The following is a 21230-nucleotide window of genomic DNA, read 5'->3' as shown; positions in this document are numbered from 1 at the left end:
TAATATAAATATTATTTGATCGCTTGAACTCCACTTGTTAAGAACATTTAATCTACACATCCATTTTTTTACAAGGTGGTAACCCGTATACCACATGAGAAAAAAAACCCAATCAGATTAAAATATGCCAACAAGATGCTTCCCCTGGCCAACTCCAATTGATCCTTCAAATCTCATTTTAAATGTCATTTCCTCAGGGGACAGTCCTGGCCCGGAATCCTCAGCAGCTTCTCAGTGAACATCCCATCTCCTTGATCATACACCCTCACGGGCCCAGTACCCCTCACAGCACCTGGCACAGAGAGAGCCTCAGCGTCTAGGACAGAGCCTCCTATCACATACTAACTGCTACCAAGCATCTGGCAGAACAGGACAGAATACAACCCAAGTCAAATAACACAGCGAAACATCCGCTTGTACTTATAACCAAGAGGATGCTCTCAAAGTAATTTTTTTGTTATTACCTGCAAGTCAGCTCCCCTGCACCCCGCCCCCAAACTCTTCAGAAACAACGGTGGAAGATTCAGCATGCCCTCTGAGCTTGAAAACGCTCAACTCAAACAGCAGACACCCTGTCTGAAGTCCTACCATCGTACATTTCGTAAGAGCTTTCCCGCTCTCTTTCAGCATTTAAGCAACAACACCAACCAAAAAAGAGAGTTACACGCTCCAGTCTGGCGGGCGTTGCTCCTCGAGATTCAGACAGCTTTCTCATCACACACCCGCATGTTCATTACACAACAAAACACACAAGACCCCAAACCGCTAGAAATCCACCCCAAGGTAAAACTCCACACCAACTTCAAGAGGAAACCCCCAAGACACAACGGTAGGAACTTTTGAAGCCTTTTGCCATTTTGTAAGATACATACTATACCAAAATACCACCATTTCTGGTACAGAATCTTTTTCTGCTGGGTACAAAGGAAGTTAAATGAAAGTCTTTGCATAGCAAAGACACTGGGGGTGGTGTCCGAGGAGGGGCTCCTCACAGGGGCCCTGGAGGTGGGTTAGACAAGACTCAGACACCACCACGTAGCACAGCTCAGCTGCCTGGCACTCATTTTGGAAGAGGGGGAAAAAAAAAGAGGCAAAGAATTTAAAATATAAATTTAAAAACCCAGAGAAAGAAACATGAGCGAGTTCTATGAATTAGAATACAAACTCAGGAGGCTGAAGAGAAGAGAGGATACTGGCACTTGTGACTTCAGAAGTCCATGAATTTCTGGGGGAATCGGGGGGAAAGGGAAATCCAAGAAGAGGGAGAGAGAGACAAATCTGTGGTATAAATTCCTATTTTTTGGCTAGGCAAAACAAAAAAATTTTTAAATCATCATCCTTGGGGAATAATTTCTACTCTCTTTTGAGCACAGATTAGGAAGCACTGGATTACAGTAAACAAGATGCTGTATCAGTTACAGGAACTAAACTTTGTGGGGCTTGATTCTTAATATAAATATTATTTGATCGATTGAACTCCACTTGTTAAGAACATTTAATCTACACATTCATTTTTTTACAATGTGGTAACCCACATACCACATGAGAAAAAAAATCCAATCAGATTAAAATATGCCAACAAGATGCTTTAAATTTCCATCTGAAAATTCTACCCCCGTGGGTACCAGGGAAAGTTATTTTCTTAGCAACCTGTGATAGCTATAGTCTCTATAATGGTTAGTAACAAACACTGGACACTTCTCTAGTTTCAAAATAAAACATTAGAAATAATTATGAAACAGCCTGGCCCAGAAATTACAATAAATCAAAATTTCGGAGAAACTAGGAAGCAATCCTCAGGCAATTATTTTGAAACAGGTCTGATGAAACACTGTGATGTGACAACATTTTATTCAAAAGAGTAAAAAAAAAGAAAGTGAGGAAGAGCCCAGTGTCTCAAGAAAAGTTAGCCGTTCATCAGAGAATCTGAAGGAGAACCAGAGTCTTCTGGCCAATGTTGAGCTATAGAGACCCGAATGGTACATCTGCCACAATCCAGAATGCCCCCCGTATAAATACAGATACACTGTACCTGCCAAGCTGGTCTGGGTCGGACACGTTGCCCTACGTCCAGTGAAAAGGTATCATAAATTTATACTACCAAGGTATACAACTCCTCAATCCCCCGAAACTATACGAGACCCCGAGGTCAGCAACCTCCAGACTTTCTTCCCCCTGCTACGTTCCCATTCTCCCTCTTTCAACTCCCTTCCCACCTCCACACCCCCTCCTCAGCCCTCATGTCAGGTGGAGACTGCAGAAATGTACAATTACAGGGCTGACTCATATAACCAAAGACACCATTCAGTTGCCACAAGCGTTAAGTGTTTCACGAATTCAGTTTCCTTTTTGTCCAAGTTCATGGCTTCCGTCTCCAGCTCCCAGAGTCCACCCTCCACCACCACCCCATAACCTCTGTGCAGTGCCACTCCCCAGGTCCCCAGGAACAGAGCAGAACGCACAGAAGATGGGATTACAGCCGCCCGCTGTGGCCCCTTTGGACAAGGGTCTCCATCAGAACGTTGGTGTAGGCTCCACAGTGGTTGCTATGGTCAGCATGCGTCCCCCTCAACAGCAGAGGAAAAGGGAACCCAAGTCCCTTCACTACGCCCCCTGCCAAAATCCACACCGGCTCGGGAAAAATGTTTCACCAACTCCCTGATCGGTAATTTATACACGAGAAAACAAAGTGCTTAAGGCCTAAGTTGCGGCAACTGCCCTTATGGGATCTGAGGGGCGGGGGCCCCAGTTGGGGGCGGCAGTCATCTACCTCTCTCCAAATGGACAAACCCCATTCCTGGGCGGGGGGGGGGGGGGGGGGGGGGGGGGGGGTAACGCTTGCCAGCCTAGAGGTGGCTCACCTCCAGGCCACACCCAAGAGGGGCTGCGGCCACTCGGAACCACTTCTAAGAATTGCACCTTCTCCCCAGACTCGAGAGAGAAAAAGCCTCCAAGAGATTTTGAAGATATTGTCCCTTCCCTGTGCCTCGGAAACCAAGAAAAACAAAAACAAAAAAAAACCCACGTGGGCGAGTCCTGCCCAGCATTTCCAAAAGCAGAAAAATAAATTTCAAACCTAGACCCCCCATTGGGAAATTCAGGGAGGCAGGAAAAGTGAAACAGACCGGCTTCCTTATTGTCCCCTCAAGGACTTGTAAACCAATCTTTGTGTATTGTTAAAATATTTTTTTACATGGCATTCATTTTTCTGGGAGAAACCTGCATGAGAACCCCAAGTCAACAACTTCTTTATGCCTATGACACTGTCCCTAATAATGAGCCAATTTAGAGTAAGCAAAACAGAACCAGCCACGGAAAGTTACTTTCAACTCCCTTAGGAGGACACAGTAAAAGAGAGCAGAGAACTGGGCCCAGTTCCCGTTTTCTGGCCGCTAACTCAGCGTGTGACATTGGGCAATTCACTTAAGGCATCTCTGGACCCGTTTCCTTTTCTGAGAGCAGGTAGGGCCTAGCTGATCTAAGGTTACTTTCCAGCCCTGAAACCTCAGCATTATAAGAGCATGTGTAATTATGAGCATCTGTTTTATTGTGGGGTTGAAGGAAGGAAGAAGCTTCCGGAAAATGTCAACCTTCTTTCTACATGCCTCATTTATAATATAAGAATTCGTAAGACCTTTTCACAAATGATGACTCAAAGAAGTGGTTTTATGGAAATAAATTATTTTCTGATATATACACACACATACATATATATTTAATATTCATATAACAGAGGCAAAATTCATTAAATAATATATACTCAATTATAGCAAGCTACAAAATAAGGAGGTAGTTAGCCTGAAACTTGACACACTGTATCTTAAGATTTTTCTACTGAAAATTATTTTGCCATTTTTAGAAATTAAAAGTAACATAGAGGCAAAATATATTAATGGATAACATTTTGTGATACTTAAATGAAAAACACATGAATTGTTTTGTGCTTTGCATAATTCTACCTGTCACGGATTCATTATAAAAATGTCTTTCATTAATTACTTCAAAAGTATGAAGTCCAACTCATGATATAAATATATAGAAGAGAATATTCTAATAAGGGTGAGCTACCTTCTCAAGAGGTTAATTTATAAGTTCCACTTTCAGAGCCTACAAAATCCTAAGAAAGTGCATTAAAAATACATGTAGACATACACTTCATGTTGTTGTCTCTTAGTAGTACAAACAAATGTTTTCTGTATGAAACCCACACGCTTTCAAAGCCATGGACGTACAGATTAAATTTAAGCCTTTCCAAGTTCATTTGTACACTACGTTTACAGTCAATCAGCCCAGATGAAAATTTTCTGATGTCAGTCTAGACTGTTCCTTTCCAATAATTAGGATAAATTGGTGAGTGTTTTGCTTGGGCCGGTGGGAGGAGGTGCAGGGGGTATGACTGGAAAGTCTCAAATCCAGGCTTTCCCTTTCGAGTTGCCTAATTCTCCGCTCTGCAACTCACCTCCCCTAAATGACTTTTTCAGGAAAGATTTGGGGTATTATATTTTTTTAATTGCTTTAATACCATTTCCAGTCTTCCCCACGCCATGGGGATTGTGCCCTATTAACTGGAATCCACAAAGCTAGATTCTAACCCAATACTAGGAGAAAAGGGTGGTGGGAACATTTCCAGCTAGATACCAAGGTCCAATAGCAGAAAACAAGTACCTTCTAGATATAAACCATATCCAAGAATATGCCCCAAAAAACTGTTTTTAAAGAAAAAAAAACTGATACACAAGGCCTGTTATCAACAAAAGAACATTTTGCCTCCCCACAATAAAGGAAGCAAATGCCTCTGTAAGATCACTTACAACGATGTGCGCCGGCGACGGAGAACGGGCATCCTTGAGGGCTTGTCTGCTCTGCAGGGTCCCCGCCTGGACATCAAGCAGTGGCCATTTCATCTGAAGATACTGGAGGGAGCAAACAAAAAGAACGTGGAAAATGAATTTAGAAACGAAATGCAAAACAGCTACCATGACACATGGATCAGAAACTGCAAAACTTAGAAGCGTGCAGATAACGACACCAAAAAAACTTGAAAGCATGCAAGTGACAGCAACATCAATGACAACAGAAAAATCATGCAACACCGACAGGTTCTGCCTCAGAGTTCACGTTCAACAGGTACAAGCATAGAACATCAGTATCATTAGCAATTAGTTTTGTCTTTACATTCAAACCACAGGGTGGCCTCAGATAAAATGATGCCATTAATACTACTCATTTGGAGAAGAGCAGTGGGGACGGGGGAGAGAGAAGAAGAGACAGGACACATCTCTTCCGAAGGAATAAAGCAAATGGAGCCGCAAGCCAGAGGTGCCCTGGGAGACCAATTCCGAATCTGCTCTTTCAACAACCTTCATTTCTAAGATGCCATCATCCTTCACTTTCAAGAAAGCTCAGTATATACGTGCAGCTGTCCTTTACTAGAAGCTACCTGAGTAAGGTGAGAATGGAATTCCTCATCCAACCCCAAAGCTTATAAAACAAAAATATTTCATTGTTAAGAGAGGCACAGACAGGGCACGATGCAATTTCTACACTCGTCTCAAAAGGCCAAAGAAATTCTTAACACGCAGGTTTACCACAGAGAGAAAAATAAAGGTATATGCCAAATGGGTCCTTCTCTACCCTTCTCCGAGGTAGAAAATGAACACGTGGCACAAGAGCAAGAGCTACTTCTGTCCAAAGTGATACCTCAGCTTTCAGAGAACAATCAATTGATCCAGCTGCGCATCGCGCAGATCGGGGAATCTGAGGGAAGGCGGCCCCGTCCGGTCACAGAGATATTTAGCACGTGTATAAGCAACTCCCAGATTTTGACTTCTGTTGGTGCCATTACACCAGTTTCATTTCACAACCAAACAAAACTTAGACACGATGCTAAGATTTTAACAAGGACACATCAACACTAGCCTTTGTACCTCCAAAGGCCGACTGATGAAGGCGCCATCTTGATCTTTCCAGCGGCTGGTTTTATTACTAATTCTACAAAAAACTTACTTGAGGAGCATGGATTAAAGCTTGCCTCATGCACAGCCTTCTTGTGAAGCATCATGGAAAGACAAAGATCTGTTCCTTCAGAGAACCTAGGCACACGTGAGGGGGCCAACTCACCACAGGTAAGTCAAGACAGAATGTGGTGAAGCTCTGACAGAGACTCAGGGAACGTGCCCAGGGAAGGCCTGGAGAGAAGGTGGCATTTCTGAGAAAACAGACTGAGGAAGGCTGCACAGAGTAGGTCTTGTCAAGTCAGAAGGATTCAGACAGAAAGAAAAAGGACGGCAAAGGGCAGTCCAGAAAGAAAGAAGGGTTTGCTCCACCCCCAAATGAAATGAAGAGCTAAAACCATACACAAGCTTTTTTCCATGGCTTCCTCCAAGACACGACTGTTCCAGCAAATTAAAACCAAACTTGGTGGTACCTAGAGCTGGAAGACCTGACGCACGAGCCGCCTGCCAAACTGCACGGTTGTTTTCCCAACCTAGATCTAGACGGGGTTGGAGCGACTTCTGCCACTCCAGAACTTTTACCTAGAAGCCTCCTGTGGTGAAGAAACCTGGTTACGAGTTCTGGTAACTCACCACAAGACCTTCCAATTTCTCACCTCTAAACTGAAGGAGTTTTCCTAGCTGTGAAGGGGATGGGTGAGGGGGACCAAGGGACTTGTAGGATTCTGGGACCCCAGACAGGAAATGTCAGCAGGCACCCCCCAGTGACCCTTTTAATCAAACTATTTCCAAATATTTGTCCGGAAGGAACATCATCCCAAATTAAGAGACACTGAAGTAAATGTTTCCATGGTCTCCCTCAGCCCTATAACCCAAGCCAGCGGAGCTATGGGAGTCTAGTCTGCCCTGTCTCACCCTTACTTCTTCCCATTCTCACTCGCCACATAAACATATGGGCCTCATTGGTCAAAACCACTCAATAGGGTCATTTCCTTGAGGGCAACCAAAATGGACGCCCGCCAACACTCACCTCTTCATCACATGAAAACCTGTGAAGAAACATGGCAAGCTGAGTCGCCACACACCTACACCTCCCTCTGCCCTCAGTGGTGAGGGTTGGATTCATGGACAAGTTTTTGTCTTTGGCCATCTGCAAAACTGATTTGATTGTCTCCAAATACCAGCTCCCCAGAATGAGGAGATTCAGGCTTTGTTGAAGGCGACAGGCCTGCCCTGCGGACCCCACCCAAAAATGATCATACCCATAATGCAATATTAATGCGGAGACTTATAATTCCTACTTTACATAAAAGCTTCATTGTGCGCCCCAGCCAATCTCCGCAGGCTACCTGCACCACATACTTTTATGAGCCTACATTTCAGCACTCCGGGCCTACAATACACATAATTTTCAATTATGTTAGGGCAGCCCAGGATCACTGCCTATATAACATTACTGGTTGGAGGAAATGAGACTCGGCCCTGCTGCCCAGAGAGAGCTAACCAAATCCAGATGGTGGGGAAGACGGCCCCCGCCCGGCCGACTCACAGCGACCCTGCAGTGACAGCCTCAACCTCTCTGTCCCACTGCAACTCGATCCCACAGAACCGCTGGGTCCCCGCAAATCTGTGCCCGTCCCTTGGGCCTTGGTTGGTACTCAAGCTGACGAGGTTCCTTTTGGGGAAAGAAGTATTAGGCCAGGATTTTTTAAAGGAAGTTATTAACCTCCTGCAAAAGTGATGGGTTTCCCAGGTTCCTTCATCTTCTACAATTGGTCCTTATTAATAGGGAAAATAAATAAATAAAGGGAAGAAAAAGGAAATTAGGTACTATTACAGCCCAGAGGAAAATCTTTTCCTTCCTGGAGACGTTTAGCAGCAGGAAATTCTCTTCTGTTGGGTCCTAAAGGAAGACCTGAAGGAGGGGCATCTCGGATTAATGAAAGGGCTGGATCGCCACGCCACATTTTCCCAACAGTTCAACTTCAGTTTTATATCCTTTTGGGGAAGGGAAAAAAAAAGTTCCCACCATCCCACTATAAAAGCAACACCGGGCTCCAGGCTCCCTTCCCTTTAGGCTGCTCAACGTGGAAATTATGAATTGCCTACAAAAACATTAAACTTTTCAACAAACTGCAATCAAATGGGGCTGTGGGAATTCCTGCATTGAAAACTGTTGAAATGGAGTCTACTCAAATTTCATTTGTAAAAATAAATAAATAAGTAAATAGGGTCATCTTGGCTTAAGCATTTCATCCTTTGTTTCATAATAATGTTCTGCTGAAGGACCACTAGGGTTCCCCCCGCCCCAGTCATATTTTATGACATATTTCAGGAAGCTTAAGTTAAGCTTTGGACCTGTGGGCAAAGTCTTCAATATATACACCACCAATGGCCTGAAATGAATCAAGGTGGTTTAAAGGCCTGTTGAATTGTCAGCAAAAAAGAAGGTATGTAGCTCTAATTTCTCCTACTCCACCTTCCCCAATAAAAAAGGAAAAGGAAAGGCAAATGGGGAGGGTCTTCCAAGTCAGAAGCCCCCTCCAAGATCTATGTTCCTGGTGATCAGCAGGTACTCAAGTGGGCCTGACAGGACCTGCTCCCCCAAAGGCATCCGCATCTCCATGAGTCCCATTTCCGTTACAAGGATAGCGAGGAGGGGCTGCTGGGAGGTCTTTGTACAAATGCATTATCTAAACACACAGGACAACTCAAAGAACAACAACGATGATGCTAATGAAGTTGCCGGGAAACCCCACATCCTTGATACACCACCAAGGCAGCTTCCCGGTACTTGCTTTCATTCACTCACTTCCATAGATGGACGGGCACATGGAGACCACCCCCTTATTTGTTAGGAGCAGGGTTGGCAAACTTTTTCTGTAAAGAGCCTGATAGTAAATAATCTTAAGCTTTGTAGCCCACACCATCTCTGTCCCAACTACTCAACTCTGCTCTTCTAACACAAAAGCCACCACAGGCAATACACGTATGCATTATGTCATGGCTGTGTTCCAAAAACTTTATTTACAGATGCTGATATGTGAACGCCCTATGATTTTCCTGGGTCAGAAAATATGTATTCCCCTCTTGATTTTTTTTTTTTGCGGCACGCGGGCCTCTCACTGTTGTGGCCTCTCCCGTTGCGTCCGGACGCGCAGGCTCAGCAGCCATGGCTCACGGGCTTAGTTGCTCCGCAGCATGTGGGATCTTCCCGGACCGGGGCACGAACCCATGTCCCCTGCATCGGCAGGCGGACTCTCAACCACTCTGCCACCAGGGAACCCCCCCACCCTTGACTGATTTTTTTAGCCATTTAAAAATAATGAAGGGGCTTCCCTGGTGGCGCAGTAGTTGGGAGTCTGCCTGCCAATGCGGGGTACGTGGGTTCGAACCCTGGTCCGGGAAGATCCCACATGCCGCGGAGCAACTAAGCCCGTGTGCCACAACTACTGAGCCTGCGCTCTAGAGCCCGCGAGCCACAACTACTGAGCCGCGTGCCACAACTACTGAAGCCTGCGTGCCTAGAGCCCATGCTCTGCAACAAGAGAAGCCACCGCAGTGAGAAGCCCGCGCACTGCAATGAAGAGTAGCCCCTGCTCGCCGTGGCTGGAGGGGGCCCATGAGCAGCGGTGAAGACCCAGTGCAGCCACAAATAAATAAATAAATGTATTTAAAAATAATAATAATAATGAAAACTGTTCTCAGCTCACAGGCTGTACAAAAACTGGTGGCAGGCGGGACAGCTTTGACCCGTGGGCCACAATTTGCCATCCCTGGCTTAGGGACTGAATGTGTAGATACCTGAATCATGTCAGACAGAACCCATTCCTTCACTGGGTCTTAAATCCAGACAGCCACACACCATCATATAGAAAAGCATGTTCACTGGCCCAAAAGCAACCTTTTGGATGGAATTGTCATTGGCAGACTCAAGTTTGAGGGCAAAAGCTTGGAAAAGAATCTGAGCTCTCTGGCCGTGACTCCCAGTCACAAGGTCTAACCACTGGACCACAGTCTCAACGGAAATAACCATTCCTTCTTCCAAAATGGAAGTTTGAAAATCCCTGAGCAATTCTGGCTGGAAAAGGTTCGCATGTCCAGAAGTTCTCATCCACTTCCCAGGAAACACTAGCAACGCATCCCATGTCAGGGAGTCACCACAGAAGAGCATCAGGCAGGGGGCTTCCCTGGTGGTGCAATGGTTAAAAATCCACCTGCCAATGCGGAGGACACGGGTTCGAGCCCTGGCCCGGGAAGATCCCACATGCCGTGGAGCAACTAAGCCCATGCGCCACAACTACTGAGCCTGCGCTCTACAGCCCGCGAGCCACAACTACTGAAGCCCGCGTGCCACAACTACTGAAGTCCGTGCCTAGAGCCCATGCTCCACAACAAAAGAAGCCACTGCAATGAGAAGCCCGTGCACCACAACGCAGAGTAGCCCCCGCTCGCCGCAACTAGAGAAAGCCCGCACGCAGCAGTGAAGACCCAACGCAGCCAAAAATAAAAATAAATAAATTTATTTTAAAAAAAGAAGAGCATCGGGCAGAAATTCCGCAGGTCAGGGGTGACGAGCCCTGGATGCTTTGGGATCAACTTTGCAGGTTCAGAAGCTCCTCTCTTTTTTCTTTTTTTTTTTTTTTGCCATACGCGGGCCTCTCACTGTTGTGGCCTCTCCCGCTGCGGAGCACAGGCTCCAGACGTGCAGGCTCAGCAGCCATGGCTCACGGGCCCAGCTGCTCCGCGGCATGTGGGATCTTCCCAGACCGGGGCACGAACCCGTGTCCCCTGCATCGGCAGGTGGACTCTCAACCACTGCGCCACAAGGGAAGCCCACAGAAGCTCCTCTCTTGCAGAACTCCTTCACACATCACATCGTTGGAATTAAGCCCACACTGTGCCAACCCTGTTTGCCACCAACAGATGGCATTAGCCCCCGGCTTGGGCAAAATGCAGGGTTCAGGGTGGGAAAAGGGGCACCGTGGGGCCTGAACAGACTGTTCAATGGAGATTAAACCAGTCTCTTCTGGAAAACAGCCCCATGGAAAGCCTATCACCCAGAAAAGGGCCGATTTTTAAACTTTGAAGGCCTTGCTCCCCTTCCCAGCCTGATATGCATTCGTTACCTAAACACAAGAACGCCTACAAAACATCCTCTTCAATCCAAGCTATTTCTCAGTAGGGGTGCTTTTTCCTAGGAAAATCCATTTTACAAGAATTCAAATTAATTGGAAACCATCCTCATGGTAGATTTGGACCACAAGGGCTTCCTAACTCACTAGTGCCAGAAAGCGGTACAAGCTGTGTTTCTTATAAAATGGAAAGTAAATACTCTGCCTAAACACCCCACACTGAGAGTACTGCCAGCCACGGCCTATCACGTCCAAATGCATTCATCCTTCCTCCCTTGCAATGTAACTTGCTCCCACCTTCCCCCCGGCAGGCTCATCATGGACCAGGCCAACTCTACTACAAAACTTTACTCTGGAAGGGGTAAAACCATGCTTAAGTTCACATCACTGAACTTGACAAAAGAAAAGGCTACCAGAAGCCCCTCATCCTAAGAGGAAAATAGGAAAACTTAGTAAGTGAGACAACAGGAAACCAAATATTAACACTGATGGCACATACACACTTTCTTCAGGAGCTCGTACTATGAGGCTCACCTCTAATACACATCTACACACTTAGGTCTGCTAAAGAACAGGCTTGCTGTCACTTTCTAAGCCTTTTTCATTTCTCAGAACTGGAAGATGGAAAATCCAGCCCATCTTCTATCAATAAATAATATGCCCTGGAGATCAGGGACCCCCAATTTACCCAGCATGGTTGAAATAGAAGAAGCTGTGATTAATTTAATACTCTAAAACATACAGGTACCAACAGGTTTCCAAAAGTCAGCAGTGATCACATATACCAAATAGCAGAAACTCTGTGAAACCATTTCAGAAGGCTCCAGAATCCTGCAGGATCATCAGGGGCCGCAATTATAAAACTCGTTTGATCAATTTTCCTACAGATGCAGAGGGTATAGGAGATTAGGCTGCTTTGTCCTAGGTTAAAACACAGTTCAGTAATTCCTTCTTTTGAAAATCCACTGAGAACCTAAGATAGAGGTTCTGCGTAAAGAGGCATTATTTGCCTATGAAGCATGACTGCACAGAAGAAGAAAATTCAGGAACATGTGGTTTCTGCTGCTTGGGATTTAGCATAAGTGAGGATATACTCTAGTTACCTAGGAAAAGAAAACCAAAGACCTCAGAAGGCTCTCTCTCCCCCTCCCTCAATGAAACCAACATAATAGGAACTTTGAAACGTTCCCCTTAAAGTCACTACCCCATTTCTCAACATAAAAAGAATACGGGGAAAAGGGCAAGGAGGCGGGGAGGGAAGGGGCAATCAAGGCATCTGTGCAAAACAACAATTTAACAGCTTTTTTATCCTCTATCTCTGTGGGTTGGTTGTTATAAGATTTTTTTTAATTGAAGTATAGTTGATTTACAATGTTGTGTGAGTTTCTGATGTATAGCAAAGTGATTCTGTTATGTGTGTGTGTGTGTGTATATATATTCTTTTTCAGATTCTTTTCCATTATAGGTTATTACAAGATATTGAATATAGTTCCCTGTGCTATATAGTAGGTCCTTGCTGTTTATTTGTTTTATACATAGTAATGCATATCTGTTAATCCCAAACTCCTAATTTATCCCTCGCCCTCCTTTCCCCTTTGATAACCATAAGTTTGTTTTCTATGTCTGAGTCTATTTCTGTTTGGTAAATAAGTTCATTTGTATCATTTTTTTAGATTCCACATGTAAGTGATGTCATGCGCTATGTGCCTTTCTCTGTCTGACTAACTTCACTTAGCGCGATCATCTCTAGGTTTGTAAGATTTTTAAATGAAACCCTTACAGTTAACCTTTTTGCTCTTAATCATAATAACTAAAGGGTCCTGATAGTATCACTTCACATTCAGAGAGTATTTACAGTTCATAATCACTTCCACAACAAGCCTACAAAGTAAACAGTCAGGCAGGTACAAGCAACATTTGACAAGGAGGGCACTAGGGCCAGCACGGCAGCCCCAGCCCGCCTGAGGTCCCCGGGTCAGCTGGCAGCCCCACGGTGCACAGGGCTCCAGGTCACCAGCATGTTTCAACTTCATCCTGACGTAATTTACAACTCCCCTCCACCTTCCTTGGGTTTCTTATCAACTAACTGTGAGGCATCCTCACCTGAACTCTAACCAGGGATCAGTGTCTCAAAGGGCATGGCTAAGGGAACGCCTCACAGTGTCCCCAAAGGGATCCTTTTCCATCTCTCTTCCCTCACAGGTCACTGGGCAAACATTCAACTATTTTCCTCCAAGGCCACCAGAAAATTATTTCTACCAGAGCTCCCAAGGACAGTAAGGTAGTAAGGGAGAAACAAAGCAACACAAACAAATAACAAACGAAGAAACGAACAAAATCCAGTAACCAAAACTTGGGACTCACTGCTTTCTTTACCTGGCCAACTATTCAGCACCCAGGTCCCTCAGATACTTTTGCATTCGCCAGGTCAGTGGTTTTGCAGGAAGGTTATGGGATAGCAGCTCATGGAAGCACAAGCTGTGAAGTTTGTCACTTGGCCCTTCCTCTCGAACCCGGATGGGGCCCCTCAGACTGGGGCAAGGCCTTCCTTCCACTCTCCAGATAAAGTCAATCTGAAAATTATGACTGACTGTGTGCTCCTGGGAGTGGCACATTGGGAGAAAGGGTCTGGAAACCTACTTTCCAGGCCCAGCTCTGCTGCTAGCTGGGTAATCGCTTTGATTTCACTTCTTCACTGGGCAACCTCTTCCCCACTCTGGGCCTAAGTCTATAGTAGGAAATTGGGAACATGACCTCAAAAACCCCCTCTGCTCTAACACATGAATTCCTGCAGCATTTACAAAGCATATGCTCAGTATCCAGTGTGGACTACATATTCTGAGGCCTAGAAAAGTCATCTAGGACCCAGCCAGTAAGACAGTAAGCTAATGAGTGGTACACAGACCACCACAAGAGAGATAAGAGAAACATCGTGAAAAAAGATTCAGTTCCTGACCGTGACATGGTCCCAGGCTCCCAAACCACACTGGTTTGTTTAGAGAGAGACTTTTCTCCTGACCCACTGCACACCTGCTTAATCAAACTATCTGGGACGGGGCCCAGGGGTCTGTATTGTCTTTGTCCCAACTTGCCAGGGGACTCTGATGATCAGTCATTAGCATAAATGATCAGTGCGGGGGCGGCATCAATGAAGAGTCCCTTGAGCATATATGCAGATTCCACCTTCCTTTCTCAAAGGCTCTTTCAAACCTCTAAATTGATTGTCACATCCTTTTTTAAGTGGTCCATGCAGATAATCTCCAAACCCATTTTAAAAGAGGAGAAAGTGAGGCAGATAGAAATTAAGTGACTTACCCATGCAGTTACTAGGGATTCTGAACCAGAATGTAGAGTTTTGGTATTTTCAGGCCAGAATTGAGTGGAATGGGCAATGGGTGTCCCCCAGAAGAGGGCAGAGAAGATGCACAGGAAGGGAAAGTGTGCAGCCACCACCCCTACACAGAGAGCCAGCAGGAAACCAGCCTCAGAGACAGGGTGTCCCCCTGTCGCGACCAAAAGCGCCCCCCACTCGCCATCTCACACTCTTCAGGCAGCTTCAAGATTGAGTTCCCCAAAGAAAGGCTGTGAATTCCAAGAAATGTCAGCCCTGCTGCAAGCACCCAAGTCTCTGAGCCATGCCTAGTGGACATGAAGCCACTAGAAGAAAGGAGAGGAGGAGCCCTGGTCCCCCCGTCTTGCTCAAGCAGGTCGCCTGGTCCCCAACCTCCAGGCAGGGCAGCCCCAGCTCGTTCCCCACAGCCGCCCCGACGGTGGCTGACAAACAATGAAGGCTCACATGCCAATGTGGGGACTTCACATTAAGAGACAAACCAGAGACAACCCAACTTTAGGCGGAGAAACACTTACCATCTTCTCATTTTCAAGTCAAACTTGTGGTCACCACATTTTTTTCTTACTGCTTCTTATAAAAAGGTCCAGTACTGTCCAGTTAATTGGAATGTTCTGGTTACCACCTGCTCCCCTGCAAGCATGCTGAGGTGGATGCACGCACCTCAAGACCAGGAGAAGAAGTTGGAATTCCTGGAGCGGCTCAGGGTCCAAGTGTGGGCATCAAGGGAGCTCAGAATATGGAGAGATAAGGGCACACCAAGTCTCAACCGATGGATGGATAAACCAAATGCGGTGTAGCCATGCAAGGGAATATTAACTTGGCGATAAAAACGAATGAATACTGCCACGTGGATGACCCTGGAAAATACGCTAACTTAAAGAAGGCAGACAGACAAGGTCACACAGGGTATGATTCCTTCTATATGAAATACCCGGAGTAGGCAAACCCATAGGGACAGAGAGTAAATTAGTGACTGGCGGGCAGTAGAGGGATGGAGGATTAGGGGGTGACCACTAGTGGGTACAGCGTTTCTTTTTGGGGTGATGAGAATGTCCTGATGATGTCTGCACAGCCTTATGAATATACTAAAAACCCACTGAATTGTATACTTTAAATGAGTAAGTTTTACGGTATGTGAATTAGATCTGTTTTTTAAACGAATTACAAAAAAAAAGTCACTTGATGGTTTTCACACTCATTTCAGAGACAAGTGGGGTAGGAGAGGACAGACACGTATACACAGACCCCACCCATAATGCCTAAGGAGGAAGCAAAAAACAGGTGAACCTCTTCTTTTTCTAAAAGAAGCAAACATTCCAAAGTTTCTTGGGTAACAATTTCCAAATGTGATTTTGGCTGGCGTTGGATCTTGGGGAAGGAATGTTACCATGGCAGGTGAACAAGACTTCGTGAGAGACGTAAAGAGCATGGGATACCCTGGATTAGAACTGCCGGTTAAGAGCATGGGACTGAGGAACAGAAGTGTGTGCTAACTGTTTCAAGGCCTGTGGCTAAAAACAAATAGAGCAGAGCAGATGAGTCAACAGAACCACAGGGAGTTCAGAGACCTGAACGCTACAGTCCATCCTCCACTGTCCTGTGACCTGGGGCAGGTCAGGGTGGCTCTGCACCTCAGTTTCTCCATCCAAAAAATGGGCATGGAATTGCTTGTCTAAAATCTCCTGACCGACCTCTCCATCATCCTTCCGAACTCAAAGGATAAATGGTATAAATGAAGTAAGGGAAATGAATTACATAAGATTAAAGAGACTTAAGATTTGCTATTTTTTCCTCCAACTGCACCGAGGATTTAAAAGCCAGAAGAGTCATAGGTCTACCAGGTAAACTGTTAGAGACGTAGCCAATCAGATGACCTCTGAGAGGTACGAAGCCAGAGAGTAACAGGGTCCTGACGACCCGGAAGGGTTATTTTAAATGCATGCATGATCCGATCTCAGCAGATATTAAAATCAAGAACGCAAAAAAATTCCTTCCTTTCTCCACGGCCGGGAGCTCTCGAGACTTGGATTTTTCTGATATAGGGCCTCCTCCCTATTCTGTATTTCTTCCCCCCATTCCATGACAACGAGAGACAGCGGCAGTCTTGGCAACCAACAAGCAACCAATGAACGTGCTTTAGTCAAGTTCACGTAGGAACCAAATGCAAGACAGACCTCGGCTCCGGTCCTCAAACTCCAACTGAAACCGTGAAGCAGGCTGCATTTCTTTTTTCTTTTTTTTCCCCCCTCCGGTCACATCTGAAAGAGTTCAGTGGCTCCAGCGAGGTCTCCCTGTCCGAATTTTTATTGTCCGATTCTAGCTGTGACAAGCATGTGGTGACGCTTCGTAACGTGACACCCAGGAAGCCGAAAGGTCAGGCAGCGGTGCTAGTTAATTTTGCTTGGGGAGGAACAAACCCCCGAGCCAGGGGGAAGATGTAGTGAGGCTGACCTTCTGGAGGCCCCCCGACCCCCCCTGCACACAAGTCTCGCTGCCTCGGCCAGAAGCGGCCTGCCACTCAAGTATCATTTTGCTATAACAAATTACTCCTAACCCAGGGTTACGACTCTTTCCAAATCCCTCCTAGAGAGCAGGGAAATAAACATTCTCTCCCAGGACTCAGCCCCAGTCGTTTCTCCTGTTGGTAATCCTCGTCTCTATTTGCTGCTCCTACAAGCCCTCGTCTGGGAGGTCTTCGAGACCATTCCGGCCCACTCTCCTTTCAGACATGGGCTGAATGTCTCAATTGTCCATTAAGCACAGTAACAGATGAAGGCGGGCTTTCTGTCCGGAGGAGCCTCACACAATAGTTCCCTTTGCCCACACACTTCTCGTCTGCCGGCGGACTCCACTGGCTTAATCCCAGTCGCTCAAGGAAGTCCACACCCCACATTCCTTCCTCACGTTCCAGAGGGACGAGTGAGGACAGGTCGCCATCAAGGCGCTCTGCTCCAACTCCACAGCACTGCAGAGAAAGAAGCAGGGCTGCCCCCATGGGAGAGCATACCACTGGGGGGTAGGATCAATGGGGGGGGGGGCGGGGAGAAAGATCTAGAAAGAAGAGGGAAGACAGCAGGCTGCAGGCAGGAGGAACTGCCTCTGACCCCAGCCTGTGGTTTCCTCTAATAAACTACCAGGAGATATTTCGAGCACAATCACCTCATTTGGGGAAGGAAATACAGTTCTGTCCACTTCCAAAGACTCCTGTGAGATACTGGGATACTCCGGGCACTTGGGACAGAGAAGGCTCTTTTGTGTTTTTAATTGTACGCAGCAAGAGACCAGAATATGCCAGGAAGCAAAGGGCAGAACAATGGATGTTACAATCAAAGTGGGTGATTTGAAGAGATAGGGATCTCGGGGTTATTTTACAGAGACTTTCTCCCTGGAGAGAGAGATCGGTTGACAGCGTACTCTCTGACACACTACGGGCTGGGAGAGAAACTTTCCAAAATAACCCAAAGGCACTGAAGAGACAGAAATACTCCCATCAAAAATCCAGACAACAGAGAAAGACAAATAAAATATCATATCACTTCTATGTGGAATCTTAAAAAAATGATACAAATGAACTTATTTACAAAACAGGAACAGCCCCACAGACTTGAAAATAAACTTAGGGTTACCAAAGGGGAAAGGTAGAGGGAGGGATAAATTAGGAGTTTGGGATTAACACCTACACACTACTATATATAAAATAGATCATCAACAGGGATCTACTGTACAGCACAGGGAACTCTACTCAATAATTTGTAATAACCTATTTGGGAAAAGAATCTGAAAAAGAATGGATGTACGTATATGCATAACTGAATCACTTTGCTGTACACCTGAAACTAACACAACATTGTAAATCAACTATACTCTAGTATAAAATAAAAATTAAATTTAAAAATATCCAGAAAGTCAAATTCCTGTTTCAAAAAAAAAAAAAGGAATGCCAGGTAAAGAAACGGAGTTAGGTAACACAACTCATTCTGAATTGAGCGCCACATTCACCCTCCCATGTGTAAGCCCAAGCTGACCACCTCCCCTTGCTCAACAGGGCCACTGTGCCTCTCTAAACCAACTTGTTCTCTGCTCTTGTGGTTTTAGGCTTTAAAAGAACTTGGCTGGGGAAGGAGCAGTAACGATCTAAGCTACCACTTAGCTCATTAGTATGTCATCTGGACAGGCAAAATCAATTCCAACAGCATCAAGTTTGGTTATTCCCTCCCCCAAAGGTCTGCACTATTAATAGCAAGAAAGTTTCCCAGGCTTCAGTTTATTTGCAATCCCAACCAGCCCTGACCACGGAATCTGGCCATCTCCACTTCGAGAGCTCCCAGAAATCTGAGAGAAGGAACTTCAGGTCTCGGTCTTTTGACAGCAGCAAACACGCAGGAGGCAGGCTGAACTTAAAGATTTCAGGTGAAAGAGGGCTTGATCCCCAGAAAGGGCTGGCTACCTCTACCCATCTAACCAGCTCCTGTGCCCTCTCTTCCAGCCTGAGCTAACCCTGCGAACAGAGGTCACCACCTTATCTCCCCACTGTGGAGTCAGCTGACAGAAGCTTCTAGAAGCAGCAGCTTGGTTCAAAATAAACTTAAGGGCTTCCCTGGTGGCACAGTGGTTAAGAATCCGCCTGCTAATACAGGAGACACGGGTTCAAGCCCTGGTCCGGGAAGATCCCACGTGCCGCGGAGCAACTAAACCTGTGCGCCACAACTACTGAGCCTGCGCTCTAGAGCACGCAAGCCACAACTACTTGAGCCCGCGTGCTACAACTACTGAAGCCCGAGTGCCTAGAGCCCGTGCTCCACAACAAAGAGTAGCCGCTGCTCCCGGCAACTAGAGAGAGCCCACGTGCAGCAACGAAGACCCAACGCAGCCAAAAATATTAATTAATTAATTAATTTAAAATTAAAGTAAATTAAATTAAAAATAAATAAATAAACTTAAAACCTCACTAATTCAGACCAGCAGAATGTTAAGAGCACAGGCCCAGGAGCTGGAATGCCTGGGTTCAAATCCAGGATCTGCGGCTTGGTACTTCTAGGGCCTTGAACAAATGGCTTCACCTCTCTATGCCTCCTGACCCTTGCCTGCAAAGTGAAGATACCTCCCTCTTAGGACAGGTATGAGTGAGTGGTCGTGCACCACTACAGCTACACCCATTTGATGTATGAGACGGAAGGCCAATGGGGTTCATGCTCATGAAGCACGCGATCTAACTGCAGGGAGCAAAGAAGGAGAAAAGAGAAGCGTGCGCTTTGTGTAATAAACGCAGTAAGTCAACAGACAGAGAAGCTGGTCAAGTTGGCTGCCTGATGAACAGACCGGCTGATAATGGCACGCCATTACTGTCCACACGCCAACGGGAAAGTAAGAAATGGTTCACTCGGGGGGCTTCCCTGGTGGCGCAGTGGTTGGGAGTCCGCCTGCCGATGCAGGACACACGGGTTCGTGTCCCGGTCCGGGAAGATCCCACGTGCCGCGGAGCGGCTGGGCCCGTGAGCCATGGCCGCTGAGCCTGCGCGTCCGGAGCCTGTGCTCCGCAACGGGAGAGGCCTCAACAGTGAGAGGCCCACGTACCACAAAAGAAAAAAAAAGAAAAGAAAAAGAAATAGTTCACTCTAAGTATTTAAAACATATCCCTCTTCCTGTCTTTACGTACCCTGGCGAAGGGCTCTGCCTTGAGCGTTCAACCCCAGCTGTCTAAATTTCCCCACGCCCCAAGGAGGGGAAGCCAAGTTCATGAGGTCCCTCCGTTCAAGTACAGGTGACTAACCAGTCGTCCCATCTGAAAGGCCTTCTGGAGTCCGCCCAACACGCTCTGCAGGCACGGGGCGGGGGAGGTGGGCACACAGCGAGTCACACGCTGCCGCAAATGGAGAGGAAAACACTAATGCAGCAAACTCTCCTGAATGACAGTCCACGCTACGCCCTGAATGCCCAAGTGCCCCGGGAGCCTTGTTCTTGCCTCCCCGAAGTCCCCTTGCTCCCTTTCCTTCGGACCACTGAGCCCCCACTGGGTTCATCGAATCTACTACTGTGAGGACCTAAGGCAGCAAAACAGGGGTCACGGGGCCTGCATGCGCTCAGACCAAGTTCCCAGATCACATGCAGAGGCAGCTCGGACCGGGGTTCAAACCCCAGCTCCGTAACTCTGATCACTCACCAAAGTATGTATTGAGTGTGTAATACGTGCCAAGCGCTGACACTCCAAGAAATCAAGTTCTTTAAGAGAAGATACCAAAGCAAACCATCTAAAAGTAGGGGGAGCTCGGGTAAATGATTTCACCTCTCTGAGCGTTCGTCTTCTCATCTGTACAATGGGAATATACACAAAAGCCATCTCAGAGTTCTCTGTAAGGATCATGTGCTTGCCAGGGTGCCTGGCTTAGTAAATGCTATTCTATTATTAGCTAGCTATGATATTGTTATTAACATAATCAGTATCAGCGGAATAAAACGCCTGGAGCTATTGCACAATTCTAAACCATCCCGAAATTTAATCCCCAGGTATCATCCCATACTTAAAGGGAAAGGAACACTTAGCCTGAAGTAAAGCAAAGTGACCAAAAACATCCCTCGTGAACCAGCCTCTCCTCTCCAGATTACTCCCGCCCCATGCACCAGTACGTTCATTCCCAGCCTTCTGGTCAAGTGGAATTTTCCTCTGTTACTGAGTCTGGTCTCCTTCATGTCTGGTCTCCAACTAGGTACACCAAAGCTCAGCTGCAGGCCTCGTGTTCTAAGCCACTGCATCTCTTCCCTCCAACTGGCCCTCAAACTTAAAGAGATTTC

General features: G+C 46.3%; 1 protein-coding gene across 39 annotated transcripts in view; it reads right to left on the bottom strand.

The window, feature by feature from the left end:
• TCF7L2 (transcription factor 7 like 2) overlaps nucleotides 1-21230 on the bottom strand; it is a 197490-nt gene that overhangs the window by 115744 nt on the left and 60516 nt on the right. For all 39 annotated transcript variants that reach the window (XM_027112631.1, XM_027112629.1, XM_027112630.1 and 36 more), the window contains one exon: nucleotides 4812-4913. In XM_027112631.1, the coding sequence (XP_026968432.1) occupies nucleotides 4812-4913 (102 nt within the window). The remainder of the gene's footprint in view (nucleotides 1-4811; nucleotides 4914-21230) is intronic.

The sequence above is a fragment of the Aethalodelphis obliquidens genome, unplaced genomic scaffold (assembly GCF_003676395.1).
Source record: "Aethalodelphis obliquidens isolate GAN/ISIS:26980383/991018 unplaced genomic scaffold, ASM367639v1 scaffold11, whole genome shotgun sequence".
NCBI classification, from domain to species: Eukaryota; Metazoa; Chordata; class Mammalia; order Artiodactyla; family Delphinidae; genus Aethalodelphis; species Aethalodelphis obliquidens.
This window is presented reverse-complemented; position numbering and strand designations above follow the sequence as displayed.